Source organism: Glycine max, chromosome 18, assembly GCF_000004515.6.
Source record: "Glycine max cultivar Williams 82 chromosome 18, Glycine_max_v4.0, whole genome shotgun sequence".
In the NCBI taxonomy this organism is placed as follows: Eukaryota; Viridiplantae; Streptophyta; class Magnoliopsida; order Fabales; family Fabaceae; genus Glycine; species Glycine max.
Window position 1 is genome coordinate 49,322,898 of NC_038254.2, and position 16,820 is coordinate 49,339,717.

Genomic DNA, 16,820 nt, shown 5'->3' on the forward strand with positions numbered 1-16,820 from the left:
TCTTCCCAGAGTGTTGATCCTGCACAAGACAACCAGACTGTGAGAATTGTACTTGACAATCATTGTCAACTAATTGACCAATTGAAATGAGATTACTAGTGAGACCAGGAGAAACAAAAGCATTGGTTAGAGATGGAGAAATATCACCAGTGGCTGTGATAGGCAAAGGATTTCCATCAGCGGTGTGTATCTTGAGGTCTCCAAGATATTTTTTTATATTAGTAAGAAATTGAGCATTGTTGGTCATGTGGTTGGAAGCCCCCGAATCAAAATACCAAGGGGAAGAGGATTTACCTGAGAATCCTAAAGCAGAGAATACTGAAATGATCATTTGTTGAACCATTTCAGGGGTCATAGTCAGAGCAAGATCAGGAGCTTGTTGCTGAACAGGTGCTGGATTTACTGAATTATTAGGAACAGATGAATCAACTGAGGCTGTAAAAGCTGTGACATTTCGCTTGGGTGGCCTTATGGGGCATTCTTTAATAATATGTCCATCCTTTTTGCAGTAGTTGCAGAATTTGTTCGGACAGTTAGAAGCATAATGTCCAAATTGCTTGCAACAGAAACATTGAACAATACGCATGTCATGGCTTTTGGGTTTTCCTCGGGCCACATATGCCACTGGAACAATAGCGGATTTGTGATCTTCAATGATGGACTGTGTAAGGAGGCATTGTTCTTCACGCAACAGAGCATTAAAACATACATCCAGTGATGGTACAGGATTTCTATGCATAAGGTTGGACCGAATACCTTCAAAATCAGATCTCAATTTCATAAGAAATTGATCGCGTTTAGTAGTTTCATGAATTGTTTGGACTAAATTAAGGCCTTCAGAAGGCAAGTTCGCATAAACTATATCAGTGTATTCAGCCCAAAGATTCATGAATTGAGAGTAAAAATTAGAGATGGAGAGACTATCCTGTTTAAAGGTAGTGATGTCGTGTTCAAGCTGAAACCTTCGAGCCTCATTGTTCTGACTATAAACTTTCTTCAAGTAATTCCACATTGTGGCTGCTGTCTTGTAAGGCCGAAGATTCAGGACAATGTTGGGATCGACAGAGCCTAGGATCCAGGCCATGACTTGAGCATCTTTGACTGTCCATTTGGCGTGTTCAACCTTAGTTGTGTCTTTGTCAGGGACGGGAGAGCTGCCGTCAACATGACCCCATAAGTCTTTTCCTGTGACAAAGATCTGGAATTGGAATGCCCAAGCTGAGTAGTTTTTGCCATTAAGACGAACCAAGAGAACATCATACTTTTCGATAGACATGGAACAAGGGATGGTAATCTGAACTGGGAAAGAAATGACCAAGAAACAGAAAAAAACAAGGACTTGGAGAGAACTGGAACTTGGACGAGGCTGAAAGAACAAGGAAAGAAGTGCAGACTAGGGTCTTGGATCGAAACCTAGGCTGATACCATGTTAAACTCAGAAAAGGTTAGGCCAAAAACTGCTGCTCCTCATGGAGATTTCTCATATAAATACACTTTAATTACAATCTGTCGAGCTGATTTTCAGCCCAATAAATAGCTAAACTGCCATATACACAATTACAGCTAAGTATCCTGATTTTCAGCCCAATAAATAGCTAAACTGCCATATATACAATTAAAGCTAATTATCCTAATTAAGAGAGTAATTGTTACAAATAAATGTGCAATCCTATACAATTTACTGTAACATTTAATTCCGTGCTGTGACATTTAATTTCGTTGACAAGGTCTATGTTTGTTTCTATTGTTTTTTTTTTTTGTCCTTGTATTATGGTTCACGTCTGCTTTCTAATCCGGTGAACTAAAAATTAATCTTGTAATGATAGTCATTAGTCCAAAAAAATTGTGTAAAATTTTACATGCACACGTGAGAATTGAATATAAATTCTCCCGCCAAATAAATTATTCTCACACGTATAAACGGGACAGGTTGATTTTGAGGCTTCTTTTTATTTATTTATCTTTATCAGTTTTTTTTTCATGGCTCAAAAGAATATGTTCCTAATTTGTGACATGTCAAAAAAATAATGTGAATGCGTGACATGCGATTGTTGTTACATACAGTCGCAGAAGTTTGTGTTGTGTGTGTAACCACTGTGCAATTTGGATGAAGTTAAACGGTTGTATCTGGAGAAGTTCTTTGTTTTTTGGCTGTTATTAAAAGTTTGACTATCATGCTCGGTCAATTAGTGAGGCTACGAGATTGATATGAAAAATGCCCGTTTATCACTGTATATACATGCATGAACTTTATAGATATAATATTTTTTTGGTTATGTATAACACCTTTGATCTGACTTAAGTATGTTTAATTTGCATCATTACGTGCGTCATTTTAAATTTGTATGGGCATTACTGTTACTGAGAATTGCTTGAATCCAGTGACAAATCACAGATGAGCACGAGCTTTAATTTTTTTAAAAGTAAAAAAAAAAAATGCTCTGAAGATGAATTATTAACTGGAATTTCAAGTCATGATTACTTCTATTCTGGTAAAGGATCATTAAAATGATATATCATTGTCTATGCTTCCCCTTGCCCTCATACCAGAACTGTTTGCTTTTTGATTGTATAACATTATTTGAAGTTTTCTAAAATAGGTATAAAAAAAAAGGAAGTTTAATAGGAACGCATTATTAGTGTAAAAGTTTTTATAGTATCAACCAATTAAAAATCTTCTTTACTATAACTTTTAAGATAATTATCAAAATCAATAAATTTATTATTTGTGATTCAGCAACAGTGATTCTCGGCAAACAAGTACATATGCTATTTTCTCAAAACAAAATAATTCTCCCAACAATATAATGAATATTAGAGAAATATCCAATCATTTAACTTGTGTTTTATGTTGAAAATCAGAACTGCTTAAGCCGTACTATCAACACATGGCTTCCAATTTCCAAGCATTCTTGAACAACCCAGTTGGTCCAAAAACAACACATTTTTGGGGACCTATTGCCAATTGGGGATTTGTTGCTGCTGTAAGTTACATTCCTTTTATTCCCTCTTATAATATATAGTTCTTTAAGCATTAATTTGGATATGATACATGCTAGCATTCTGTTCTCATATGATTAAATTGTGTCATGTGTTTGCTTTCAGGGTTTGATGGACATGATGAAAAAACCTCCCAAAATGATCTCTGGCAACATGACAGCAGGTTGAAAATATGTATCTGTTCTCAAGGGAACTTGGAATGTTCTTAGCAATAGTATACACTAGGTATTCATCATGTCTTGTCTTTGTGTTGGTTCTGAAGCGATGTGCGTCTATTCAGCATTGTTCATGAGATTTGCATGGATGGTTCAACCGCGAAACTATCTGCTTCTTTCTTGCAATGCATCCAATGAAACTTAACCACTCTGATTCCCATAGTTGCATGTTTCTTTCAATTGCTACACTATGAATTCTGCTTTTCAATTTTCATCATGTCTAAGCATGAATTGATGGATTTTTGTTTTATTTTGAATAGGTACCCTGCAATCATTTCAATGTTAAACAAGAGAGTCCAAGATTGTTGATTCCGAAACTCCTTCATTTGCCATATGATTGGATGATTTGTCTTGTGATTGTGATGAAAAAGACTCAAGCAATCCTTCAAAACCCCAATACGTGAACTATTAGAGTGGAGTTCATCTTCATTTGTAAGTGTCACTTAGATTATCATAGCCAAACCCATACCTGATAGCAAAACAACAACTGTAACAACTGCACTCAGGATGGACTAAAACACAGTCCGTGTCTTCAAACGTTTTTCCACAACACGTTTGCTTTATAATCGATTAGATAACTCAGATATTTTTATTCGTGATATTGATCCAATTTGATGTCAAATCCAGCCATCAAGCAGACTCACCCATTGTAAGCTCCGAGAAACCCCAAACTGTCATTCAACACTTCCTTCACCTAACTGAGAACTTCATTTAGCGGCTTTTTCTAAAACACGTGAATGTAAATAAAAAACATCCTCTGGATAAGCTTCACGATCCGAGGCTAAGCTCATGGTCAACCAAGGAAGGATAATAGGTTCTCCAACAAATATTAGACATGACAGGTAAAGACAAAGACACGAGATTGACTTTTCTGCTGTTCCTTTTGAAGCTGTGTGTTACTCTTCAAAATGATATCATTGGACAACAGAGAAGTCAGGTTAGAAAGACATGATTTAGATTCAGACTTAAGAGTCATATTCAGAGGGTCTTGCTGGGACTTTTGGATGATCTTTGAAGGTGCATTTTCACGAAGGTTGTATTGGATATGAAGGATTGAAATGACTTGCACATGCACTTGAAACGTATAAGAGAATTTCCATCGTAAGTTTACTGATGGTCTCATGTTCTCTTGCGTCTGCTTAGATTTGCATCCCATCCTGGTTTGCCTAAGCACTTTTTTTTTCTCACGTTGCTTGAGACCTGAAATTCAACGGTGCATGCCCGTCACTGACTTTTATCATGAAACTAGAAGATAAATTGAGTAAATTATAATTTTAATTACTTATCTTATCTTTTTGTTTAAATTAAATTTGATTTTTTATCTATTAAAAAAATCAATTTATTATTATAAAATGTACTTTATGGTGATTTTAAATGGCTAGTAAGCTAAAGACCAAAACAATCCAAATTTAAAAAATTAAATGACAAAAATGACTCAAATTCTAAAGTTAAAACATCAAAATAAAACAAATAACTTTTATGCAAAATTTAATCTCAAAATGTAAAACTTTTAATTATTTAAGAAAAATTAAACTATTAATATATCTGATGTATTATCCTAATAATATAAAAAAAAGTCATATTATAATTTTTTAATTATCACTCAGTTACTAACAAATCCTAAATTTTATATCTAAAATAATTTATAGTTATTAAATAACATTTTTTTGTATGATGTAATGCAGGTTGAATTATAATTTTAATTTTTCTATAATTTGAATTCACTATTTTGGTTCTTCTATTTTGTAAACAAGACATTTATTTTTCATATTTATTATTTATATAGGTTGTTGACATAACACTTATATAACAAGGAGTAAAATAAAGGAAAAAATTATTAAGAGTTGAAATTATGACCTTTTATTTAAAAACAAAACAATAAAAAAACACTAAGGGAATGTTTGGTGCTCCAAAATTTTTTACTTTTCCTTGAATCTTAAAGTGTGAAACTATGATTTTAATGTTTGACATGTAATTAATAAAAAAAGATTGACAACTAACCATGATTTCCCATAATCAATTTTAACTAACATTCCTGCAAAAACATTTTCAAGATGGGGGCAAGAATCCAACTTACTCGATTGGAGAGAAATTTTTAGTTTAATCTTTAATTAATAAAAAACATATCAAGACTAATCAAACGCATTTTACACATTTTTAAGAATCATGATTGTTAGGAATTAACTTTCTTAAGAATCATGATTGTTAGAAATCGACTCCCTTAGGAATCTATGTTTTCCAAATACGATAAAGTTTATCTCCTACCAAACGTTCTATAAGACACTAGTTTTGTTTTGTTAATTTTATAAACACTAGTTTATATGTATCTTTAGTCAAAAGTTATTAATTTTTTTTAGAATTATAAAAATCTATAAATTAAAATAATATATTTAATATTTAATTTTAAATATATTTTTTTATTACAAAATTTTATTTAATATAAATTAGTATATATAAAATTTGGTTTTATTTTATTATAATTTTTAAAAAATTACATAAACAAATACATAGATTATTTTAAAAAAACTATTTTATGTAATTTATAGAAATTATGTAAATTTAAAATAACATTTAAATAATCTAAAAAAATAAAAATTTATAACTTTTATAATTAAAACAAAATGGTATTATTTATATATAAAAAATTAAATTAAATAATTTATATAAATAATTTACATATTAACTTATGTAATTGTCTTGATTTATATAATTGGTATTAAAAACTTATTTAATAAATAGTTTTTCATAATTAAAAAAATATTAACATGTAAGTTTCCTAAAATACTTAATATTATAATTTTGTTAATTTATATAATTAGAATAAAAATAATTTACATATTAAAATAAATTTACCTAGTTTTATAATTTGCATATTAATTGATGTAATTATATTGATTTTTATAATTATAGAAAAAATAATTTGTATATTAAAATCAATTTTAAAAATAATTTATGTAAGTAATTTATCTATTAATTTATGAAATTTAATTATAAATTGGTAAAAATAAAAAAATATATGTAAACTATTTAAAATATAATGTATAAATGGTATAAAATAAAATTAAAAAGATTTATATGTTATCATTTTTTATAATTTGAAAAAATTAATAAATCTTGACTAATGATATGTATAAACTAATATTTATAAAGTTAATTAAACAAAACAAGTATTTTAGTAATTTATTATCTTATTTTTAAATAAAAAGACGATGAGTTTAACTTTTATCAATATCTTAATTTAAAAATAAAAATAAAATAAAATTACAAATTCAAAATTATAGGAATAACAAATTTACATTTTAACTTTTAATGTACTAACACACATGCGTGAAATATCAGAACTAATATATTTTTAATAGTAAAAGTGCATATTGGAGTCCAGCAACTTTATTCAAATTAATATACTTAACTTTTTTATACAAAATCATGTAAAAATAGTCAAAACCATTAATCCTTTCTTTCTCTCCTTTTTCTCCCAATGTTTTAACCCATTTACCAATATATTTTATGAAATGTGGGACCATGCTATCCACTTCAGTATAATATATTCCATTAATTTTCAAAGATTATTATTATATATATAATTATACAATTATTTTAATTTATATTTTATTAAATATATTGTCAAATAAATAAAGATATTTTAGAAGAGACATTTTATTGTGGTTGGGCTTGCATCAACTCATTCTTGCTACTGCATGTTGATCTCAGTTATAAAGTCGTTCGTCAATGATGATGGTCTATTTTCGTAGAACCATGTCTATCGTGAAGTAAATCAGGTTGTGAATATTTTGTCCACGTTTAATTTGGTTTCACCATTGATGGGTTCCTCCAGATTTTTTTTTTCTTTCATTCCTCCTTTTATTCTCAATGCTATTGTGTCTGATTCGCCCTCTTTATATTTTTCTTGTCGATTTATACTTTTCTAGATTCTTGACTTAGGAAGAATCAGTTGTTGGATTTGTGAAAATATATCCTTTGCAATGATTAGGAAAGTTTTGTTTATCTCTCCCTTTTTATGACTAATGGAGTTAATTAAGAATGCCAAAAAAGAATGATTTTGATGTAATTAAGTAAATGAATTATTTAGTTTAACTTGTGATAAAATTGGTTTAAAAAATAATATTAAAAAGAATTATTTTTAAAAAAGTATGTTAAAAAATTAATTTATGTTTAGAAATGATATTTTAAAATTAATCTTAAAATAATTATTTTATTTAAATTGCATAATAAAACTATTTTTGAAGAATTATTTATGTATAATAGAACTATTTTCGAAGTATTAATATAGGTATATGTTTACAAATTTGGTAGGTTTTGCACCTAAGAGGAGGGAATATGAAAAGAAACAAGAGATCATGTCAAGATTTTTTCTAAAATTTTATCTGAATAAAAAATAACAAGTGCTTGATGACAATGCATGATAGCGTTTATCATACAGATAAAATAAATAACAGGATGGAATACAAAACCAACAAATCTCTGTCAGTGTAACTATGACAGAAACAAGCTTAATTGGAGTTTATCCATAGCCAATAATGTCTTCATCATACAGAGATCAGCTTATCAAATTTACAATATACAGTATTATAAACCAAATTAAGATAGTTTTAGGAGAAAGTGGAAGACTCAAAAGAAAACAGACATATCCAGCTGATTTTTTGTTACAACAATTTCAATCAGAACAGAAAACAAATCAAGTTTTTGATGCAAATGCATGACAGCATTCATCATGTAGATAAAAAATCACTTGAACTGAGAACCAAGTAATTTCAAAAGAACAAAACATATAGCATAAGGAAAGAAATACACACTATAGACAAGAGGAGTTCCAAAAAAGAGCAATGTGATAGACAACACAAGAAGAAACATGAATGAACTCTATCAGTGTAACTATGACAATAAAGCTTCATCGGAGTTTATCCGTAGCCCATGATAGTTTTCATCATTTAGAGATCAAAATCCACAAGGCATGTGTTTAGGCAAAGAAAACGATACACATGAAGCAACCTAATTTCTCTCCGATTTTACTAAGCTGAATTGCTTATAATAGTGTATGACCTTAACACCTATTAACCAAAGAAACAAATCAAGAAAGGCAACATGTAGTAAAATCCAAATCAACTTGTGTTATATAAATGCAGATACAGTAAAAAACAATCGATACAATTGATAACCTTCTTTCCCAGCCTGACAAGCCTCAAGGCTACCTCAGCAACAGGATCTTCCTGAAGAACACGGGTGTGAGCTACCCCAGCGATGAATCCATATGTTGATAAATATTTGTGCTATAATTTAAAATTTATAAATATATATGACTTATATTAATTGTATTTTATAAAATAAAATATTTATTTTAGATTATCTTAAGATTTTGTTTTAATGAGTCAACAATTTGTTAAGGTTGTTTTGATACCTCTAAGTTGTTATCCAACGGTCATATTCTCCAATATTTGTTGTTGCACATATATATATATATATATATATATATATATATATATATATATATATATATATATATTTTTTTTTTTTTTTTTTCTTCTTCTCTAGAAACAGCACACCGACAAAGTTACAGTCTCATTCCTTCCTTCCTAAAATTTTATATTTCTTCTCTTATAAAAACTTATTTCTTGAGAGTAAGAGCATGGTTGTTCATAAGGTTCGGGGATTCTTTCACTGTACACGATCGGAACCAACGGGTTGTCGTATTTTGGGAAAGGAGCGCAATCAAATTTTCCTACCAGTGCAGTGGGGTGTTTTCTATCTAAGGATAGCGTTTAGGCGCTTCAACCCAGGCTATATATATCTTTCTTCCCCTAATTTATTTTTTCCTTGTGCTTATTATATGTTATAATGCATTATTCATGTGTTGTCAATTAAATTTATTTTGCTACTGTTATTTTGTTATTTAATTCAAGACTGTGCATCTTCTTCGTATTTATTTTCTTTCATTTTTATTTTATTTTCTAACAGTCTTAGAGAGAAAATTTTATCTACTTTCTTCTGGCATAGTCTTTTCTGCAGTAGCATCTTGTTTTAACAAAATATCTGTCATGAATATGATTGACTCCCCTTTTAGTAAGTTTGAAAAATTAATGGATGAAGACACAAGGTATTATGCTTTATTAAAAATGTTTTATTATATTATTTCATTTCCTTAAATTTTAAAGTAGTGAGAGATTGTTGAAAAATATTTTCTTATAATTTGAAATTTATTATTAAAATATATTTTATTTATTAATGATGGTTTTAAAGATAAAATGTTTTTAGAATTAGTTAATGTGAAAAACTAAAAACATTTCACTACTTTCATTCTTGCCTCAGGAAGTTATCTTTTACTTGATCAAATGATCCTGTGAATACAAGTCTTTAAAATCAGGACATTTGTTATTTGATTTTTTAATTTCTATTGTTTAACGTTATTATTATTACTGCAACTATTTTGTTGCTACATGTTGACTGATTGTCTCTTTATATATAACTCATTGATAAAAGATAAGTCTGTGAAAATATAACACACAAGAACAATAAAATAAACACTTTGGTGAAGCTTTATATTCTGCATGTTGTATTCTTAATAGAGTACTTTATAAAAAATTAAAAAAAAATCCTTTATGAGCTATGAAAAAAAAAAGAGAACCAAATCTGAAATATCTTAAAGTGTGGGGGTATCTAGTAAAGGTTAAACATCCCTATTAATAAGAAAAGGAAAGTTGAAAAAAAATGTTAATTGTATTTTTGTTGGATATTCTTTATATAATACTACTTATAGATTCTTAGTTGTTAATTCAGAAATGTTTGAAATTTCTAATGTTATTATTATGCAATCTAGAGATGTCACTTTCTTTGAAAATATTTTTCCTTAAAAAAATAAATCGTTAAATCTTTATATGGTTTGAAACAAGCTCCAAAGCAATGACACACAAGTTTGATCAAGTTATTCTTTCGTATGGTTTTCAAATTAATGATAGTGATAAATGTGTGTATGTGAAATTTTTTTATGATAATGGATGTGTCATTTTATATTTGTATCTGGATGACATATTGATATTTGGTAGTAATATGCATTTCATAAATGATGTGAAGTTTTTATTGTCTAGAGATTTTGATATGAAAGACCTTGGTCGTGTAAATGTGATTTTGAGTATCAAGCTTATAAAGAAAAATGATGGCATTGTTTTTATCCAATCTTATTATGTTGAAAAATTATTGAAGAAGTTTAATTATTTTGATGTGAAACATGTTTTTACTCCTTATGAATCATCCATCAAGTTAAAAAAAAAAACAATTGAGTAAAAGAATTTCTTCACATAAATATTCTCAAAGTATCGATTCTTTGTTGCATTTGACAAACTTCTCTAGGTCTGTCTGATATTGCACATGTAGTTGGTAGATTGAAAAGCAATTGAGGGATTTAGTGATACAAAATTGAAGTTCTGATTTTGATGAAATAAAATTGACAAGTGGTTATGTCTTTGCTTTAGCTGGTTGTACAATATCATGAAAATCTACTAGGCAAATTATTATTTCACATGAAAGCAAAACTTGTTGCTTTAAATACTGCTACTAATGAGGCTGAATTTCTTAAAATTGTATTATGCGATTTGTCATTGTTGAATAAGTGTATACCTCCAATTCCAATGCATTGTGATAGTCAAATTGCTATATCTAAAGTGACTAGCAAAAATTTTAATGAAAAAAGAAGACACTTAAGAGTGAGACATAAGTTTATTAGAAATTTGATTTCTCATGGTGTCATTTCTCTTGACTTTGTCAGGTCAGAAAATAATATTGCGGATTCGCTTACAAAAAGGTTGACACGTCAACAAGTACTTGAGTCATCGAGGGGAATAGGACTAAATCCCATTATTTAGTTACAACAATGGACATCCGTCTCCGTGTGATTGGTGATCCCATGAATGGAGTTCAACGGGTAACAACGAAATTGTTTATTGACTAAAGTACACCAAAATGAAATTTGGCAGAGCTGTTCCATTTCTCATTTCTATGACGAGGTATATTATAAATTGTGGCAATATTAAGGTTGATGTATTTATATATGTGTATTTTTGGTAAAAGAAAAATACCTCTTAATGAGTCTGATGATAATTATTGTAGGGGTGGGGGTTACAGCTCACTCTGTGAGGATTTACTTAGTGAGTGTGGTGGTGGGGCCGTCACTGTGAGATATGGGTTAATCTCTAAGTGACACTCACGAAACAAGATACAAGCGCAATGCCGTGTAACGCGCTACCATTGATTAGAACCTAATTGAACGCCAATATTTATAGGGGTTGTGTACTAAAATCCGGTTAAAGAATATGTAGTTCAAGACAATCAAGTCACTACATTTTTCTCAGGTGGAAGTTCATAAACACTAGGTATAAGGCTCAAACCCAGAAAATTCCTTATACCGAAATACAATATCACATGCTCTTTCTCTTATGTTTTTATACTAATTATCTTTTAGAAAATATATTTTAAAATTTTAAATTATGTGGGGGAATGTTGGTAAATATTTGTGCTATAATTTAAAATTTATAAATATATATGACTTATATTAATTGTATTTTATAAAATAAAATATTTATTTTAGATTTTCTTAAGATTTTATTTTAATGAGTCAACAATTTGTTAAGGTTGTTTTGATACCTCTAAATTGTTATCCAACAGTCATATTTTCCAACGGTCATATTCTGTTGTTGCATAAATGTTTATATATATATATATATATATATATATATATATATATATATATATATATATATCTTCCTTTCTAGAAACAACACACCTCCCTAAAATTTTATATTTCTTCTCTTATAAAAACTTATATATATACATAAGGTTCGGAGATTCTTTCGCTGTACACAATTGGAACCAACGGATTGTTGTATTTTAGGAAAGAAGCGCAATCAAATTTTCCTACCGGAATGTTTTTTCTCTAAGAATATCGTTTACGCGCTTCAACCCAGACTATATCTTTCTTCTCCTAATTTATTTTTTCCTTATGCTTATTATATGTTACAATGCATTATTCATGTGTTATCAATTAAATTTATTTTGTTACTCTTATTTTGTTATTTAATTTAAGACTGTGCATCTTCTTCGTATTTATTTTTTTTCATTTTTATTTTATTTTCTAACATATATGACATGCCATATCACTGCAACCAACCAAGGAAACAAACATCATCTTCAGAATAATAGCATAAACCACCGACTCCATTCTCCCCCACCCCCTTCATCACAAATTCATGTTCTGAAAATCTTACATTTTCAATATTAAGCTAATCCATAAATATTAAAAAAAGACACAAACCAGCAATTGAATGTACACATATGTTAAGAACAGACAATGCTCCCTCATTTATGAATATTATAAGCTTACTCTCTAATGTATGAATCCCCTTTCTCACAAATATCCACAATCTTCGCCTTTGGTTTAGATTCTGAAATAACTAGCTTCAAGGCCTCTGTAAAATCATAGACAAACACACAAAAAAAAAATCCAGTCCAATCTCAGCAAAACAAAATATCTAAATTAAAAAAAGGTCAACTTCAACAAGGTTCCAGAAAAAAATTGTCCAATGTATGAAATAACCAAAACCCAGATAGAATTTGAGACCACAAACATTAAGAGTAAGCGTTATGAATCAGTCCAAAGTGGAGCAATTCAGCACATAGCAATCCAACACAGAAGAGGAACACACTGTTAACAATCTCAACAGAAATTTTGTATTTGGTGACAACTTCGGCAGAAGAGAGATCCAACTCTTTCTCCTCCCTTTCATCGTCCGACATGGTGGCACAACTCTTTAGTCCTTGTGAACTCTGAAACACCCAAATGAAATGGGACAAAAAAATGAGGAAAACAAAAATAAAAAACCAATCTTTATCCAATTGGGTCTTGCAAGACAATGAAAAACCGATAAACAAAGAAGCCCAATATGAAAAGTTGGGAAATTGATGGATTTTGAAGTAACACTAACTGTGAGGCGGTTGGGGATGACAGTGTCGAGGAAGGAGGGAAGAAGAATGGGGGCTTTTTTATCGACCGGGGGTAAAAGAAATTGAAATTTTCTAATTATTGGAAAGTATATTTTAAAAAATTACTCAAAATGAGATAAGTTATAATATTGTTACGATTTTTTAATTTTTTTAAGTGAAATTGTAAAAATATTTATGACTTTAGTATAAATATAATAATTTTTTTACGACTTTAAAGTTGTATTTTTTTATAAAAAAAAAAAAATCAAAGTCCTATTTTATTTACGACTATAAAATCATGAACCTATTTTATTTTTTTAATATTTTTTTAAGGTATACCACTTCAAAGTTGTAACCTCATTTTTTTTAAATGCTATTTTACTATTTGCAGCCGTGTTTTAAATTTGTTAACCTTCGTAAATTTGTTTTTTTAAATTTAATAATGTTTATAATTTTAATTTTTTTAAAATAAAAAAGTTAAAAAATTATATTTAAATATATAATAAATAATATTAATTTGATTTTATTAGTATATTTTTTGTGATTTTATTTGATATGCTAAATATATAATGAATTTAGTATATTTAAATATATAATAAATAATAGTAAAAAATGCTCATTATATAGAACTGAAGGGCATAATCAGAATAACTATCCATACAAGTACATGACTAACATAACTTGTAATTTTTATGTTTTTCTTTTATTTGTATTGTGTATTTTATATTAATGTATTAATTATGTTATTTTTAATTTTTATTGATAGATTATTTAAACTTTAAATAAAAAACATTTAAAGTAAACTATATTTAAAATATATATAATATGTTTTAAATAATAAAACATTAAAATCACAAAAATATACTAATAAAATCAACTTAATATTATTTATTACATATTTAAATATATTTTTTAACTCTTTTATTTTAGAAAAATAAAATCATAAACATTATTAAATTTTAAAAAAACAAATTTGTGAAAAAAATAGGTTAACAAATTAAAAGCACGGCTACAAATAGTAAAACAACGTTTTTAAAAAAAAAATCAGGTTACAACTTTGAGGTTGTATACCTTAAAAAAATTTAAAAAATAAATAAAACAGTTTTACAAGTTTAAAGTCATAAAATAAAATACGATTTTAGTTTTTTTTAAAAAATAAATACGACTTTAAAGTCGTAAAAAAATTATATTTACACTGAAATCTTAAATATTTTTACAACTTCAGTTAAAAAAATTAAAAAATAAAAAAGTCGTAACCGGTATTACTACTTCTAATCTCATAGGTCGTAACACCTATTACGATTTATCCCGTTTTGGGTAATTTTTTAAAATATACTTTCTGTTGGAAAGTTCCAAATTTTTTTACCCCCATTGGTTAAAAAGCGAATTGATGGGATTTTAGGAATTAAACAAAAAAAGAAGGTAAATCTTGTAGAGCTAAACGGTGCTCTGTGTAACTAGGGTTATTTTTTTACACCACAATGATGAATAAATCAATATTTTCTTTTCCTTTACAAGAAATTAAATAGAAAAGTTGAGTGTCTTTCTTTTCTTTTTTGATATATGTTTGTGGATTGCATATTGAATGAATCAATATTTTCTTTTCCTTTAATTAGTAGTCTCATCAAAGATAATTTTTTTAAAAAAATATTTTTATTATTTCCATTTATTTTACAAAATGAAATCTTGTTAAATAACATGTATCAAATAATTATGTTTAAAAAAAGTTATCAAATAACTAGATTTCTGTTAATTGGTTATTAGTACTAAGAAATTAATCAATTATCATTCGTTACTTTAACACATTTAACTAACTATGAAAGAGCACATATATGTGAATATTCATTGATCGATTAATGAATTAATAATTAACTGTTTATCATATTTGTTCCATTTTCTTTTTCTGTCATATTATATGTGAAACTCATTAATTGAATACGACTGTCTAATAATAATATGGAACTATATAGTGTATTTTTAAAAATGTTAACTTGTTAAATAACAATTATCAGTAAATTAGTTTCTCTTAGTTGGTTATTAGTAGTTAAATCAATCAATTGCCATTTATTAATTGAACATGGTTGATTGATACTTACAAACATATATGAAAACTTGGTTCATCCATGACTTGAATGTAAACAAAGCATTCTTGCATAGAGAACTCGATGAAGATATATATACGGTGGTTTCACAAGTTCTTCACTATTCATAACCAAGAAAGGTGTGCAAGTTGTTCAAGTCCTTTAAGGACTTAAGCAGGCTAGGAAGAAGTGGCATGAAAGGCTTTATTTCTTCCTTATTAACCATGAGTTAATATAATCATCAATTGATCATAAATTTAGTAAGAGCTTTTCAAGGTGAATTTATTTATGCATCATGGGCATTGGTTCCGTCAAGTATACCTATATTAATACTTCAAAAATAATTCTATTATACAATTTAACTTTTAAACTTAATTTTAAAATATCATTTCTAAACATAAATTAATTTTTAACATACTTTTTTAAAAAATAATTCTTTCTAATATTATTTTTTAAATCAATTTTATCACAAGTTAAACTAAATAATCCAGGCCATTTACTTACATTAAAATCATTTTTTTTTGGCAATCTTAATTAACTCCACTGGTCATTAAAAAGGGAGAGATAAAAGGAAAACAAAACTTCTAATCATTAAAAAGAAGATATATTTTCACAAATTCATAACAGATTCTTCCTAAGTCAAGTCAAGAATCTAGAAACGTATAGTACAACATATAACACATAACACAGAAAAAACATAATAACTAGCAACCACAAAGGACAACAACATAACTGAGAAACTCTGTGATATAGTGTCATAGTTTGATGCTTTCTCTAGAGAGGCGACAACCTTAATTAGCTCAGCTTGATGGACCCTTAACCCAATTCATGATCCTTTGAGGAACACTATAGTCGTAGGCAACCACTGCGAATATTCCAACCCACATGGCCAAAGTGATCCAAGCTACGGTGGCTGAAATGAAGCTCAAAGCCAGAACTGAAACAATACCTCCCACAATAAGCATGACCCAAATTACAAGTGGAAGGAGGTTTCCCTTATATATCTGAAGTATTGTCCCAGTGGAAGCAAATAAGAAGTATAAGACAATGGTTAAAATCAGAAACATCATTAGCTTGTGCTGTTCTGTAAACAAAAGCTTCCCTGACTCAGTGTTTGTTAGTGAAATCAAAGCAATGGACAGTGTTAAGAATTTAATGAGGATCTCCTGCAATTCCTTGAATACATTCAGCACTTGGTCCCTAAGTAATTAATTAAGCACAATCATTATGGGAAAATAAAAGTTAGTATTTTGCTAGAAACACATAAGGCAAAATTTGACAGAAAACCGAAACAAAATGATTGTATAATAAAAGAAAGGAGAAATGCACGGGAAAGAGCATATAGTGTATATAATAACCTCAATGAAGTGAAATGAGTGGAATTCAGGGCAGACATGCTTGTTTGTTGTATCCTGAGATAACAGAAGGCTTCTTCACGCTTAATTTGTTAAGGGAAAATGAGAGAACTGAAGATGTATGATGAGGGTTATGAGGAGAAATGGGGAATTTATAATGAGCATTTTGTGTGGGGCGCGTG

At 28.5% G+C, this 16,820-nt stretch overlaps 2 protein-coding genes across 2 annotated transcripts; one reads left to right on the top strand and one right to left on the bottom strand.

Annotated features, from left to right (window-relative positions):
- The first annotated feature begins 2,888 nt into the window (after positions 1 to 2,888).
- On the top strand, positions 2,889 to 3,360 carry LOC100788254 (mitochondrial pyruvate carrier 1). Its single transcript, XM_003552229.1, has 3 exons — positions 2,889 to 2,984; positions 3,106 to 3,163; positions 3,263 to 3,360. Exons 1-3 carry the CDS (start codon positions 2,889 to 2,891, stop codon positions 3,358 to 3,360), a joined length of 252 nt encoding a protein of 83 aa, XP_003552277.1.
- A 12,499-nt stretch (positions 3,361 to 15,859) lies between these two features.
- LOC106797050 (uncharacterized) lies at positions 15,860 to 16,820 on the bottom strand. Its single transcript, XM_014770748.3, has 2 exons — positions 16,642 to 16,820; positions 15,860 to 16,483 (listed from the first exon to the last, which is right to left on the bottom strand). Exons 1-2 carry the CDS (start codon positions 16,677 to 16,679, stop codon positions 16,084 to 16,086), a joined length of 438 nt encoding a protein of 145 aa, XP_014626234.1. The 5' UTR covers positions 16,680 to 16,820; the 3' UTR covers positions 15,860 to 16,083.